Consider the following 16,368-nt stretch of genomic DNA (forward strand, 5'->3'; position numbering starts at 1 on the left):
CTAAGCGTTCTCTCTCTCTCTCTTTTTTCTCTACCAGTGCATCTCATTGACCCATTTCAAGCGTATGTGCACAGCAGACTCGGTGGAGGCCCGTGTCATTTGGCTGCTTTTACCATATGTTCCTGTCGTTACGAAGCAGGACGTGGATGCAGAGTGGACGCGTATTGCAGGCTGTGTCAGCAGCAGACAGTGCTGCCGCTCTTTGTCCTCTGTTAGGCTGCCTCAGCCAGCTGATACTTTATCTTCTATATCGGTAATGGTGAGGGGGGGGGGTGTAGGGTTGATGTGTCAATTTTGTGAGGGTCAGATATCCTCATGATGATATGGCAAATATGACATTGTCCCCTAGTGAGGACATTTTAGCTGTTTTCACCCACAATTTTTTTCTGTTACTTTTTGGGTTCATTCTAATGTTATATTGAGTTAATTACAGGTAGACACTCTCACTGACCACTGACTTTATGTTTATTTGGTTTATTCTAATGTTATATAGAGTTAACTACAGGTACACGCTCTCACTGACCACTGACTTTATGTTTATTTAGTTTTTTTCTAATGTTATATAGAGTTAATTACAGGTAGACACTCTCACTGACCACTGACTTTATGTTTATTTGGGTTTATTCTAATGTTATATAGAGTTAATTACAGGTAGACACTCTCACTGACCACTGGCTTTATGTTTATTTGGTTTATTCTAATGTTATATAGAGTTAATTACAGGTAGACACTCTCACTGATCACTGACTTTATGTTTATTTGGTTTATTCTAATGTTATATAGAGTTAATTACAGGTAGACACTCTCACTGACCACTGACTTTATGTTTATTTGGGTTTATTCTAATGTTATATAGAGTTAATTACAGGTAGACACTCTCACTGACCACTGACTTTATGTTTATTTGGTTTATTCTAATGTTATATAGAGTTAATTACAGGTAGACACTCTCACTGACCACTGACTTTATGTTTATTTGGTTTATTCTAATGTTATATAGAGTTAATTACAGGTAGACACTCTCACTGACCACTGACTTTATGTTTATTTGGTTTATTCTAATGTTATATAGAGTTAATTACAGGTAGACACTCTAACTGACCACTGACTTTATGTTTATTTGGTTTATTCTAATGTTATATAGAGTTAATTACAGGTAGACACAGTCTGTCACTCACTCACAGTGCCCTTCATCCTCACCTCACTTCAGGCCCACTGTAGCCTTGCACCCAGTCTTAACTAATACCTGATCCTGTTTCATGCAGTGTCTAAATACAGGTTTATGGGTGTTTCTGATGTACAGTATGGCGTGTGTGTCCGTATGCATGTCCAATGTGTGCCATTACCATCACTTGTCATCCCTTCTTTCCCCTCATTCTTCTTTCACATTGATGAAATCCTGCCTCTTGGATTGGATCTGCTTCTCCTTGGTTTGAAGTGTGTCTGCTTTCCACCATCATGCGGTAGCTGAACTGATGGGCGCAGTGCGTGTCGTCCGCCGCTCTCTGTTCTGCTCGTCGTCCAGCTCCACACCCTAATAAGATTGTCACAGAGGAAGTTCCTGCGCTCAGCGCTGCAGATTGATTCTGGCCCGGGGCGGCCGTTTCTGCTCAGTGGGGATGGGATTGCAGACGCCAGGGAAATTGCTTTAGCTGCTCAGCTCTGCAGCAGCAGGGGGACGGGCCGCCTGGAGTCCGCTTTAGGCTGCTGATTGGGCTCCGGGGTTCAGTTCGGGGGGTGTGGGTCAGCACAGCAGCGTGATTGGTTGGGTTTAGGACGACATGGCTGGGATTGAAACGAAGGCCTGAAGGTCGTCTTCAGTGCTCTGACATCATTCATTGATGCGTAATAGTTGGCTTAGTGAGGTATGAGCTCAGTCTGAGTGTACCAGTGTGGCAGGTAACAGAGAAGGAGGAGGTCAAGGGGTAAAAGAGGATGGAGTTCAGGCTGAAGTTGTAGTTTTAGAAGTGGATTTTACTCCAGGTCATTTTGGAGCATTTCTATTGGTCCATTCATCCTAGAATTGGGACACAAAAACAACTGGCATATTCACATTATGTCAAAAAGGAAAACAGCAAAAATAGAGATACAAGGTTTTTGCCTAGCTATATGTCCAAATGTTTGTGGACACCCCTTCTAACGAATGCATACTCATTGCTGACACAGATGTGCAAATGCACACACACAGCTTGTCTGCCAATAGAATAGGAACTCTCTTGAGCAGATAAACATGATGAACCTACTGGCACCATGCTGCCTCCTAATGCCAGGCGTGGGCTAGTAGAGGGGTATAAAGCCCCCTACAACAGTGCTGCTCCAAATCTAGTAGAAAGTCTTCTTCCCTGGACAGTAGAGGCAGTAGGTACTCCAACAAAAGCAGGATAAACTCTTTATAATACCCTTGATTTCAGAAGAAACAATGAATGAGCAGGTGTCCCAATACTTTTGTCAATTTAGTGTATTTATATATGGGAGAACCGTGACTGATTAAACAGTCATTGGTGAAGTTTATCAATCCCTGTGGCATACTAGGGTTCAGTTTGACGGGGGCAAGCACAACACACTACACCATTAGGAATTCTTGAGCAATACTCCTCAACTGTTGTTCAGTCCTGCTCCTGAAGAACTAACCAATGGGAGAGTTTGGTTGGCTACCACTGGAAAATATTTTGATTGCATCATTTGGATTGGCTGATTTTTAGCCTTTTTATTATTTCTATAATTAAATAATCATATTATATAATATTACCAAGACGTCCAAGACTGAACGTCCTAATCATTAGAGCCGTCTAAGCAGGCCTAGAAGACCCTGAGGGTTCCCTTCTGCATTTACGGCTACCATGGCTGCTGGAAATCCAGTTCTAAGAACAGAAGCTATATAACTATAGTTTACCACTGGGGTCAAAGTCGCCTCATTACTATGTCTGTGAGAAAATATCGATATATCGAAGTATCACAATATTATGTTTTGCAGTGCTGGATTGATTCCCAAAAACACAGTATTGATTATTAATAATTAGTTTAGATGTAAAGATTGGTGGCAGACTGCGGTTTATTCAGCGTAGTGTTTAAACCCGGACCACAGATCCCACCGTTCTGATTGGATAAACAGTATACACTTTGAACTGAGAGCTGTTGCTGTTTGTCGGTTACTCAAGTAAGCTGAAGTCTTACCCCAACTTTCCACCTACTGCTTATTTTCCAAAACGACCCTAGACCGTGTTCATTTGTGAGCTTATTTCAGTGACCAAAACAAAAAAAAACTTTATTTGAAGGGATAAGTGTGGTGATGTTACCAGTTATCAACAAAATCAGGGCTTCTAATCCTAACTCTGCATTCCACCTTAAATAGTGCAGCAGTTATAGTGTACCTTTCAGCAGCAGACCCTAATTAATGCATTATTTTTGTATTCTGCCTTGTTTTGGCTGCTAAGTGGTAACGGCAGCGCACTGATCAGTTCTAATTAAGTTTGTTTTGGTTTTGTTGACTTTAATAAAGCTAATGATGGGTAGTTTTCAAGTTCCGTACTAATTAATGTTAATGGCGCCTAGAGGGCGCCAGAGGGAGCTTCGCTACAGTAAAACCAAAGACTGGAAATTGCTCAATACCCGATCGATACCCATAAACGGATCCTTTTAAAAAAATGCCTGGATTGACCCCTGATCCTGAGTCGCTGGTTTGGATCGGGTCATTCCTGTTTAATACTATGACATTTTTCTCAAATTTGAATAAAAAATAATAATTAAATAAAATAATATAAATATATATATATAAAATAATATATAAATATATAATAAAATAAATAAAATAACATAAATATATATATAAATCTATACAATATATATATATATTATTAATATGTTTATATTTTATTGTATATATACAATTATGAAAAAATAATAAACAATTAAAATTAATTATAAATAAATAAAAATATATAATATAATTTATTATAAAAATAATAATAAAATAAAATTATATATGTATATAATATAAAATAATATATAAATAGTTAATAAAATAATATAACTCTCTATATAAATCTATATAATATATATACATTATTAATGTATTTATATTTTATTGTATATATACAATTATAAAAAAATAATAAACAAATATTAATATTATATTATATTTTTATATTAATATAAAAATATTGTTAAATATTAATATTAATGTATAATAAAATTATATATATATACTAGATATACTATATATAGTATTGCAATATATTGAATGGTACCCCTGTATTGCCAATACACAGGCCTACTCATTATACTCATCATAATGCTTTCCATGAAAACTACACCTATGGATGGAGGTGACAAAGAATTTTAGAGGCAGAGGCAGTTTTAGAGGCAGCATTTTCTGCAGTTCAAACTACAGTGCATTCAAAAGTGCCCAATACGCTCAAGTTCATTAGCAAGAACATCCGGAATCCAATCAGAGTTGTCATTTCTATGCATTGGAGGCAGAGCACTGCAGATTATCCATGCCTCTCTTCCAGTTTCCATCCAGTTCATTTCCATATCACACACACACACACACACACACACACACACACACACACACACACAGACGGGGCCTTTATCATCCCCATGTATATTTGTGTTTAAGGGGATTGATTGGGCTGTTAAGCTGGAGAGAGATAAATGGCAGTGCTGGCGGGCAGGGCCGATGAGTTTGGATGACTGAATTAGGTTTTCAAATGTGCTTTTACAAGCGCCAGCCGCACACATTAATTGCTCATCCCAGAGCTGGCCGGCGCTGCCATGGCAACCATCACTGGCCCTACAGCCGAGCACGGTGATGGCACAGCGGTTCCCACGGTAATGGCCCAGTGTTTCCTACGGCGATGACATTGTCCCATCTGTCGGCTTGTGTCGCACACACGTGGATCGCTCGTTACTGACATCATACCGGGGCTCGGCCACTACGGTGGTCCAGTGATGGCCCGTTTCACGGCCCGTTGCAGGGTCACAATCATGCTCTGTGTGTGTTCCCTGTTCTAATGCTGGGATCAGACTACACAAATTCAGCCCCAATATGAGTTAGGTTGGAAACTAAGAAGATATATGGACAAAAGTATTGGGACACGTTCATTCATTCATTTATTTATTTTTTAAATCAAGGGAATAAAAAATAGTTGATCCTGCTTTTGCTGGAGTAACTGTCTCTACTGTCCAGGGAAGAAGAAGGCTTTCCACTAGATTTAGGACTAGGAGCATTGCTGTGTGTATTTGATTGCATTCAAAGACAAGCACCTTAGCGAGGTCAGGATGTTCAGGAGGTCAGGAAAATCACCACCTCACCTCACCTCATCCCAGAAGTATTGGATGGAGCTCCACCATCCATCATTCCAGAGAACACAGTTCTTCCACTGCTCCACAGCTCAATACTGGTGGGGCTCAATACCCCTCTAGCCCCTCTAGGCATGGCGTCAGTGTACAGAATATTGACTATTAGAATATTGAGCTTGGGGCTCATTCACCAGTCTTCCTGACCCATGCCAGCCGGAGTCTGAGAGAGCACAATTGGCCATGCTCTCTTCCTCATCACTCTCAAGCGATGTTGGCCGGCACAGTAGTTTGATGGCTGGTGCGGTGGAGCTGTACTCCGAGCTCAGAGAGGGTCAGCTGCCCGATGATGCCGCTTTGGTGGCAGTTCTTATGTGTTGGAAGCAAAGCCGTCCCAAGGCGTTCTTGAATTACGCAGCCGTTTAGGGCCCCGGCGTACACCAGGAGGCCCCCAAGAGCACCAGGATATCAAGATAAAAAATATAGATTTAAAAAAATAACATCGAATAATAAAAAAAATGATATTACACAGGTAAAAGCCATTTTATATTAATGTATTTTAATAGTTGGCACACCAATACTAGGTTAATCAATCCCTGCTTTTGACTGCTGCCACTGTTGGACACCCACTTGGGTGGTCAATAAAGGCCCTGGGTGCTTCAGAGTATTCCACAATATATCTCTCTAAGAAAATCACTCTAAAAAAAAAATAATTATAATATATATATATATATATATATATATATATAATATAAGCTCCCACCTTAGACCTCCCTCTTTTTTCTGGCCCAGGGATAAAGGAAATTGCACGACATGCAGAGGTGGCCGGAGTTAGGGGATCTGTCGGTTAAATAGCCAGGTCAACAGCCAGAATGACGCCAGTATGATGTAAGCTAATTACAAATAATGCTAATGATAGTGGGTATGTTACACACACAGTGTAGCCAATGGGATGATGGAGCATCTGGTGCTGAGGTGGTGGTATATGGGGCCCCATAAAGTCTTGGGCCGGCCCTGGTCGGGAGCATTGCTAGTGCTAGTGGGAGCTACAAACGGTGGGGAAATAATATAATATAATAAAAAAAATAATATTGAATCGTTCACATCGTGAACAAATGTCAGTGACTCTCTGAATCTTTGTGAAAGCTGTGTCTAAGGAGCTGCTTTTGTCTTTTGCAGGCCAGCCAGCTGGGAGTGTACCGGGCCTTCGTGGACAACTATGAACTGGCAGTGGAGACGGCGGAGAAGTGCTGCCAGGCCAACACCCAGTTCGCTGAGATCTCTGAGGTAATGCCTGCCTGGAGTGTGGCCTGATTTGCTTTAGGCTGGTCAAGGATGAACTTGCCTTGCTCAGGTTTGAAGCTTCACCCATTTAGCAGAAACGGTGAGGCAGCTTTCCATTCAGAATGCAGGAAATGCAGTGAAAACACTGTTTGTTAGAATCCCTCTGCTGGGTTTGATGCACTTCGCCCTATGGTTGCTCAGTCACAGTTGGTAGAAAGGGGGCAGAGAGATGGTTGCCCACCTGAGAAGAAGAAAAGAGCCTTCAGCTCCCAAAGGCTTTGTTTGAGACTCATGTTCACCTGAATATGAGCACTAGAGACGGATATAAAATATGGTCTACTAGCTCTGCCTATCCCACTTCAATCCCTATCCGAGTGTTGTCATGCCAACTGATACTTCATTTACTACAGTGAGCGCCCCCCACCTTCCCGTTCCCCTGACACTAACAGTTAGTATAATTGTGGATTTAATGGGTTAGCAGAGTAGAGGAAGCTGGAGGGGCTGTGGAGTGCTGAGTGGGTTTTAAAACCTCAAGATCAGTCGAAAATACTCTCCATTACCTGAATGTAGATGTAGCGTCGTGGGCTAATGGGTTCATTTGGAGTCCTCATGTAGGAACGAAAGTCACACTGCTTCTAAAAGCCCACTTAAAAGGGACAGTAGCTTAGTGGCAAGAAAGGTAAGGCAGCAACCGTGAGATTGTGGGTTCAGAACCCAAAACTTCCTTGTGTAGGAAAGAAAGTTACACTGCTTCTGAAAATCTAGAAGGGCAGTAGCGTAGTGACAAGAGAGGAAGCCACCCACTACAAGGTTGTGGGTTCAAATCCCAACAAAAGCATATTTATAGTGCACAGTAGCCTAGTGGCAAGAAAGGTAAGCCAGCAATCATAAGGTTGTGGGTTCAGATCCCAAAACTTCCTCATATAGGAAGGCAAGTCACACTGCTTCTGAAAGCCCATTTTTAGAGGGCAGTAGCATAGTGGCAAGCGAGGAAGCCACTCACTATAAGGTTGTGGGTTCAAAACTCAATATTTCCTCATGTAGAAAATAAATTCCCCTTCTTCTGAAAACCCATTTCTAGAGGGCAGGAGCATAGTGGCAAGATAGGTAAGCCGACTGCCATAAGGTTGTGGGATCAGATTCCCAAACATCGTCATGTAGGAAAGAAAGTCACACTGCTTCTAAAATCCCATTTCTAGTGGACATTAGTTTAGTGGTATGAGAGGTAAGCCAGCCACCGTAAAGTTTTGAGTTCAGATCCCAAAACCCCTGATGTAGAAAAGAAAGTCACATGGCTTCTAAAAGGCCACATCTTGTATAGAGTAGCTTAGTAGCAAGAAAGGTAAGCCAGCAACCGTAAGGTTGTGGGTTCAGATCCCAAAACGTCCTCATATAGGAAGGAAAGTCCCTCTGCTTCTGAAAACCCATTTCTAAAGGGCAGTAGCATAGTGGCAAGAGAGGTAAGCCAACTGCCAGAAGGTTGTGGGATTAGATCCCAAAACATCCTCATGTAGGAAAGAAAGTCACACTGTTTGATGGACCCTTGATAGTGGGAAATGCGTTTGCGTTGTGCATTAGATTTACACCTTAGTTTGGACCTCACAGTTCTGTACAAACCCGGTCCGACAGCAAAAAAGCAACAAAACTCCAAATTAACCTATCATTGATCTGAACAGACAGTCGTTCAAGTTACTGTATGTTCCACATAGTGTGGTATAGCGCCCCCCTGAGGTAGTCTGTACAGTCTGTAGTGTATAAACATTAAGTGTGTTTGATATGTTTCTGTTCAATGTCCAGTCCTCCCTGACTTCATGAGTTGATATTGTAAGTGGTACTGTGGTATTGCAGTAAATAGAAACTAGCAGGAAGAGTCCCGAGTGGTATCAGTACTGTTCAGTGCTGCACTCGATTGATTCATTTCACACTTCTTGTGCCTCTCTAGAACCTCAAGGTCCGAAGTACAAAGGACTGCAAAGACCAGACTGCCAAGTACTCGCTGGAAAGTAAGAACTAATATACTGTTTTTTATTAAATAAACATTGTATTTTTGGTCCTGTGGGATAAAACCTCCATTTAAACTAAATATAATCTCCGGAGGGTGCTTATTATTCTTGCCTGTGTTTAGAGAACGGTACTAAAGTAGCTTTAAAGGGAGAAAGTCTTATTAAATGCATCAGGTTTTGTGAAAAGTAATGCGCCAGAAGGGCCTTAGCCAGATTACAGCTCCACAGTGTTAGATGCATGGTGGCAGTTTCTGAAGTACAGCCATACATTTACCCTTGAGCTTCGAGTATGGCTCGGCTCGACCCGCCATCCTTTAAGATCCACGGAAGACGAGCGTCCAGACCGTTTTCTGTCCTGCACCGAAGTGGTGGAACGAACTTCCCCTGGGTGTCCGAACAGCAACGCTCACTGTCCTTAAACCCAGAGTACTTAGGCAGAGTTCTCCATACTGACTTCTGTATTTAGTAGCATCTAAGAGGGTTAAGGGTATTTTCAGAGTAAACAGTGAAGCACTTTAGTAATCCACTCTGGACGAGAGCATCTGCTAAACGCCTTCAGTGTAATGTAAATGTGCCTGTGATAAAGCTGAAATCTGTGTTAACTATACATTTATTTATGTATTTATTTATCTTTTTGTTTGTTTATTGATTGGTAACAGTACGCATTAAGCTTTGGATTTAGTTTGGTTCAGTCCCACTACATTTCCCTATAATCCACATAATGCTGCCGTTGCACAGAAACTTTGTGTCTCCAAAATATCAACTTTTTTATAAGAGGTGGAAAAAATCTTCTTGGCTTTTAATGAAAGTCAATGTAACAAGATTTTATTCCAAGTCATTTGGAGCATTTCTGTTGGTCCATTCATCATAAAATGGACACAATGAAAAACAAATGTCCAAAAATGTAGATACAAGGTTTTTGCATGACAGTGACAATATGCAGACCAATCGGCTAAGAGAGAATTTAGTTAAATTACTAATTACTAAAAAAAAATGATTGGAGCGTGAAGATTTGACAGGTGCCACGGTGTTGCAAAGAGCCCCATGCTGCCTAATGTCAGGCGTGGGCCAGTAGAGGGGTATAATAAAGCCCCCCAGCATTGAGGAGCTGTAGAGCAGTGGAAGAACTGTGGAACTGTGATGGATGGTGGTGGAGCTCCATCCAGTACATTTGGGATGAGTTGGGGAGTTGGGGATGATGAGATGGGTTGGTGATCATCATCCAACATCCTGACCTCACTAACGCTCTTGTCGCTGAATGCAATCAAATCCTCACAGCAATGCTCTTCCACAATCTAGTGAAAGCCTTTTTCTCTGGACAGTAGAGACAGTTACTTTAGCTAAAGCAGGATTAACTGTTTGTTTTAATACCTGATTTCAAAAGAAACACTGAATGAGCAGGTGTCCCAATACTTTTGTCCATATAATAAATAATTAATGTATCATTATCATTTAAGTATCATTTAAGCGGGAAGATCTGACCTGGTGTGTCTCTGTCTGTTCTGTCCTCTCTCAGCTCTCCTCTATAAGCCTGTGGACAGAGTGACCAGAAGCACACTCGTTTTACATGTAAGTGACTTACGGTAATTTACGGACCACATGCTTTATTTAATATATAAGATGTGCAGTGACTGGTAATTGGTAAATGAGTAGAAATGCATCAGGCTGGGTTAAATTCCTACTTCCTTTGCGACCTTCTGTTGCTGAATTATGTGGTGAGGAAGCAGAAAAGGTCTTCTTCTGATGGCTCTTCCACAAAGGTGATGTTAGTGCAGGAGTCGCTGCACAGTAGAACAACAGTGCACCACCTGGCCTTTTGCAGTCTAGCAGGTCTTGTTCCTCCAGGTCTCAACTTGACCTCCACCACTTCTGTAAAGATACTGACATTACTTGTACTAGAGATCAGTTCACCTTCCCCCCACTTGGCAATAATCACAGTAACTAAGTAAACTTTTGACCTGGGCTGCTCTGTATGCCACTATATTTTTACATATATTTTTTCATATTTGTACATATTTGTGTTTTAACAGGACCTACTGAAGCACACCCCCTCCAGTCACCCAGACCACCCCCTTCTCCAGGATGCTCTGCGCATCTCTCAGAACTTCCTGTCCAGCATCAACGAGGAGAGCACGCCGCGGCGGCAGTCCATGACTGTGAAAAAGGGGGAGGTGAGTGGAGTGTGAATGGTGGAAATCTCTCAGCGCCTTCTTCTCATCCACTCTTGGGCCGTTTCCAGTCTGGATAGTAGCGACAGTGCCACTGTACAGGAGTAATTCACCCACAGGCCCTTGCTTTCAGACTAAATCCTATTTTTATAGAAAATGTTTCTGCTTTAGAGACAAAGAGGTTCTTTCACAATAACAGCAGAATTCTGAGGCGGCTGAAGGTCTGTGGCTGGTGAGGACCACATCCCAATGATGTCACACATTTCCTCCTAAACTAGATTAGTTCATTACTAGAAACTAGAAAAGTGAGTTTCCTGAAGGAAAAGTGGATCCCATTTTTTTACAGATGCGAGGCTGTTGCTATATGGTTGCCATGGTATTCCAGGTGGTTTCTAAGGTGTTGCTAGCTGGTTACTATGATATCCCAAGGGTTTGTTACTGTGTTGCAAATTGGTTGCTAGGTAGCTGTTATGGTGTTGCTAGGTGGTTGCTATGATATTCCAGGTGGTTTCTAAGATGTTGCTAGCTGGTTGCTATAGTATCCAAAGTGATTGTTACAGTGTTGTTAAATTGTTGCTGGGTAGTTGCTATGGTGTTGCTAAGTGGTTGCTAGGTAGCTGTTATGGTGTTGCTAGGTGGTTGCTATGATATTCCAAGTGGTTTCTAAGATGTTGCTAACTGGTTGCTATAGTATCCCAAGTGGTTGTTACAGTCTTGCTAAATGGTTGCTAGGTAGGTGCTATGGTGTTGCTAAGTGGTTGCTATGTAATTGTTATGGTGTTGTTAGGTGGTTGCTATGGTATTCCAAGTGGGTTCTAATGTGTTACTAGCTGGCTACTACAGTATCCCAAGTGGTTGTTACAGTGTTGCTAAGTAGTTGCTGGGTAGTTGCTATGGTGTTGCTAAATGGTTGCTAGGTAGCTGTTATGGTGTTGCCAGGTGGTTGCTATGGTATTCCAAATGGGTTCTAAGGTGTTACTAGCTGGCTGCTATAGCATCTCAAGTGGTTGTTACAGTGTTGCTAAGTGGTTGCTAGGTAGTTGCTATGGTGTTGCTAAGTGCTTACTAGGTAGTTATTATGGTGTTGGAAGGTGGTTGCTATGGTATATCAAGTAGTTGCTATAATGTTGCTGTAAGTGCTTTTTAAATGGGTGCCACAGTGTTGCAAAGAGCCCCATGCCTCCTAATGCAGGCGTGGGCTAGAGGGGTATAATAAAGCCCCCCAGCATTGAGCTGTGGAGCAGTGGAAGAACTGTGTTCTCTGGAATGATGGATGGTGATGAAGCTCCATCCAGTACTTTTGGGATGAGTTGGGGAGTTGGGGATGATGATGTAAGGTGGTGATCATCATCCAGCATCCTAACTTCACTAACGCTCTTGTCGCTGAATGCAATCAAATCCTCACAGCAATGTTCCTCCGCAATCTAATAAAAGGCCTTCTTCTCTGGACAGTAGAGACAGTTACTCCAACAAAAGCAGGAGAAACTCTTGTTAATAGCCTTGATTTCAGAAGAAACACTAAATGAGCAGGTGTCCCAATACTTTTGTCAATATAATAAATAATTAATTTATCATTATCATTTAAGTTAGCACAGCCCTGCCATCCTCTGAAGTCCCTACATAGTCTGGAAATGTGCAAAAAACAAACACACATACATTTCTTACACACACACACACACACACACACACGCACCCACCCACACACACACACACACACATGTCTGTCTTAATCCCATCCACGCAGACACACTTCCTTCCCCACCCCCTCATTCCAGCAGTCAGGCCTGGCGCGAGTGTCAGATGAATTGTTGGGGTTTGATTGACGGGCGAGTGAGCGCTTGCAAGTAATGTGCCTTAACGAGCCACCTCGCTCTGATTCGCCTCGCCTTTATTATTCATGAGACGGCCATCTCGTGAGGAGGTGGCTCCTCCCTTACACACACACACACACACGCCTGCAAACTCGCACACACTCATCTCAAAGCCCCATGGGGTCTCTGGTGGACAGACCAAACTGATCATCAAATATTGATGCGGCGCACATGAAAGGAGCTGATGGAAATCAGGGGCTTGTTGTGGACCTCATTATTGTTCTTACGCTCTTGTTTTCGATGCCTGAGGAGAGCGCTCCTGCGTCTCGCTTACGAGACAAGGGTTACGAGCAAATACCAAACAAGACCAGATGATGTCCGGTAGGGACGTCCTGACCTGAACCAGAAGACTGGGATTAGGGTCAGTCCGGGCGTAGTTTAACACATTAAACCCTCGGCTAGTTATTAGTCCTAATACACAAACCATCATGCATTGCACAATATGTCCAAAAGTTTGTGGACACCCCTTCAGATGAATGCATTCAGAGGAATGCACATGGAGCAGATTGACACACATGAACCTATTGACATCTGTCAAAAAGTGGTTGCTAAGTAGTTGCTGTGGTGTTGCTAAGTGGTTGCTAGGTAATTGTTATGGTGTTGCCAGGTGGTTGCTATGGTATTCCAAATGGATTCTAAGGTGTTACTAGCTGGCTGCTATAGTATCCCAACTGGTTGTTACAGTGTTGCTAAGTGGTTGCTGGGTAGTTGCTATGGTGTTGCTGAGTGCTTGCTAGATAGTTGTTATGGTGTTGGTAGGTGGTTGCTTTGGTATGCCAAGTAGTTGCTATAATGTTACTGTAAGTGCTTTTTAAATGGGTGCCACGGTGTTGCAAAGAGCCCCATGTCTCCTAATGCAGGCGTGGGCTAGAGGGGTATAATAAAGCCCCCCAGCATTGAGCTGTGGAGCAGTGGAAGGACTGTGTTCTCTGGAATGGATGGTGGATGGTGGAGCTCTATACAGTACATTTGGGATGAGTTGGGGAGTTGGGGATGATTGACATCATGCGTAATACCAGGTGTGGGCTAGATGGGTATAAAGCCCCCCAGCATTAAGCTGGAATGATGGTGGTGCTCCATTTAATATTTTTGGATTTTGGCGTTCCCTGGACAGTAGAGACAGTTACTTCCGTCTCTTTTTAATACCCTTGATTTCAGAAGAAACAATCAATGAGATGGTGTCCCAATACTTTTGTCCATTGATTGTATTCGGTAACCATTTAGGACATTTGGTAGAGTCTCACAAGGTTCTTTTTTAGGGTTTGTTATGCTGATTGTGGAAGGAATGTAGAAATGCAGAATGAAGAAAATGCTCATGGGTTTCAAGAGGATAATGGTTTGAGTAGCAGCTATTTTAAGCCTGATCCAGTTCAGATCCTTTGTTTTTACCGCTGTGTTTCAGCAGAGTGCTCTCTGGCATTAATTATCTGTGGTTCTTTGTTCCAGATGTTTGTCTGTTTTCTGTGTCGTTTTTGCCAACGCAGGCAAACCTGCATGGAGAAATACACCCCTGTCACATCTTTACTCTTAAATTATGATGGTTAGAAACAACACAGTCATTGAGGTGCTCCCATTTAACCAGCAGGAGAACAGGAAAGCAATACATATATTGTTTTTTTTTATATATATTTATATATATGTTTATATATATTATATTATAAATAAATAAATATATATATATATATATATATATATATATATATATATTTTTTTTTTTTTTTTTTTTTTTTTTTTTTTTTTTCCAGCTCCAGTTTATATCAGATGAGCTGCTGATTGATCGGTTCAGTAAAATCCCTTTATTTTCAGTATCAGTTTATATATAATAATAATAATAATAATAATAACAGAGGTGATATTAATAATCCAAAGTAAAACAAGGAATTCTAATCCACAAAAATATTATATAAATTATATAATTATATAAATAAATAAATACAGACACCCTGGAGAAAGTTGTGGAGGAGAGCCGCACAAAATGACCTCATCCCCCACAATGACACAATGCAAGGCACTAAGTGATGGAGTGGGTTGAGGAGTGTGGAGGTTCAGATGATGTCATGGTAACACAATCACTGGATTCCAGACGCCATTGTGCGGTGTGTGTAGAAAAGGGGTGGAGAAGTCAGGTCCAGTCACTGTAGAAGGTGAGTGGACAGATCTAAAAGAGGACCTAATTGACACCATATAGCACTTCTAGCACAGCAACTACACCTCTACCCTGTAGGTGTCAGGACAGTGTCATTTACTTAATAATACTTAATAACCTGCAAATAGTGACATTCACAATCAGCCATAACAGACCTATTTGAATTTGGCCTTCGTCTCTAACCCACATGTGCAGTGAACACACACACACAGACACTAGCCTAGCCCGGGTATTGAACCCACAACCTTGTCATAAGTAGCCTAACAGTGCTCTAACTGTCGAGCCACCGCTGCTCCCAGCCCCACCACCACTCATCCATCACCTCCTACAGTTCCGTCACGCAAGTCCCCCTCGTGTGACCCGTCTAGGCATTGGCTCGGAAGGCATCCTGTGGTATCTGGCGCCAAGTCCTGCAGATTGTGAGGTCTTATGAGATTTGAGCACCCATGATCCATGTTCTGGTTGGAGATGTTCTGACCCAGTAGTCTAGAACCTCACAGTTTGGTTCTTCTCAAAGTGTGTCAGATTCTTACACCAGTTCTAATGTTATGGCTGATGCTTATGCCTTTGTCATGAAGTCCCTAAGCAGGTAGCCTTCAGCCTTCAGTAGGAGCAGAAGAGGAACAAGGACTGGGCCCGGACCCCGGAGACCCGCTCTAGCTGGTCGACCAGATGGGGGGAGGGGGCCGGACAGAAGCTACTTAATTAAAATGCAAATGGCGCTGTGTGTTTCCGAGGCAGCTCCAGCTCCTCTCGGCCTCTGAGACGCAGTGTTGGGGCACTTATACGCTTACATACACTAACACGTAACACGTGTGTGTGTGTGTGTGTGTCCACGTCCACATACATTTAACACACCATGTTACACAAGGGGGTAATGTACACTATCCAAAGCCAAATGTTTGTGGACACCCCTTCTAATGAAAGCATTCATCCACTTTAAGCCGCACCCATTGCTGACAGAGATGTGCAAATGCACACACACTCAAACACACACACACACAGCTTGTCTGGTCCCTGTAGAGAAGTACTGCCAATAGAATAGGACTCTCTGGAGTAGATAAACATGATGAACCTATCGGCACCATGTCTGGGCTTAAGGGATATATAGCATTGACCCAGCATTGAGCTGTGGAGCAGCAGTGGGGTGGGGTGGGGTGGAGTGGTGATCATCCAGCATCCTGACCTCGCTAACAATGTTCACAGCAATGCTCCAATGTACCAAACTTTTATGATTCAGTGCTGAATATCTACAGTCCTCCGTTCTATGGCTTCCTTCTTCAAAATAAGCAGAAAGTCATTTGAGGAGAGTTGGTCACAAGGCCCACAAGGCCTTCTGTGCTGCTGGGATGCTGGCTGTGCTGCTGGGATGCTGGCTGTGCTGCTGGATATGGAGCTACTGGTTGGTGTTGCATTTTTATTATTAATTTATTTTTTTCCAATCGCCTGATAGTTAAAGCGTGCGTATAGTCCGCGATTATGAGGCATTGCCAGCCATTGTCACATTTGCGCTGGAGGCAGGCTTTAGGAAAATGTCATCTGATGTGCAGAGACAGCTGGTTTGATGAGCATCTCCTCTTTAGGAGCGGAGAAAA

General features: G+C 42.3%; 1 protein-coding gene across 1 annotated transcript in view; it reads left to right on the plus strand.

Annotated features, from left to right (window-relative positions):
• The window catches only part of bcr (BCR activator of RhoGEF and GTPase), a 148,750-nt gene that overhangs the window by 93,623 nt on the left and 38,759 nt on the right, over positions 1–16,368 (plus strand). Inside the window, exons 5-8 of the mRNA XM_072662343.1 lie at positions 6,481–6,588; positions 8,528–8,588; positions 10,105–10,157; positions 10,619–10,759. Of these exons, the coding sequence (XP_072518444.1) occupies positions 6,481–6,588; positions 8,528–8,588; positions 10,105–10,157; positions 10,619–10,759 (363 nt within the window). The remainder of the gene's footprint in view (positions 1–6,480; positions 6,589–8,527; positions 8,589–10,104; positions 10,158–10,618; positions 10,760–16,368) is intronic.

The sequence above is a fragment of the Salminus brasiliensis genome, chromosome 18 (assembly GCF_030463535.1).
Source record: "Salminus brasiliensis chromosome 18, fSalBra1.hap2, whole genome shotgun sequence".
Taxonomy (NCBI): Eukaryota; Metazoa; Chordata; class Actinopteri; order Characiformes; family Bryconidae; genus Salminus; species Salminus brasiliensis.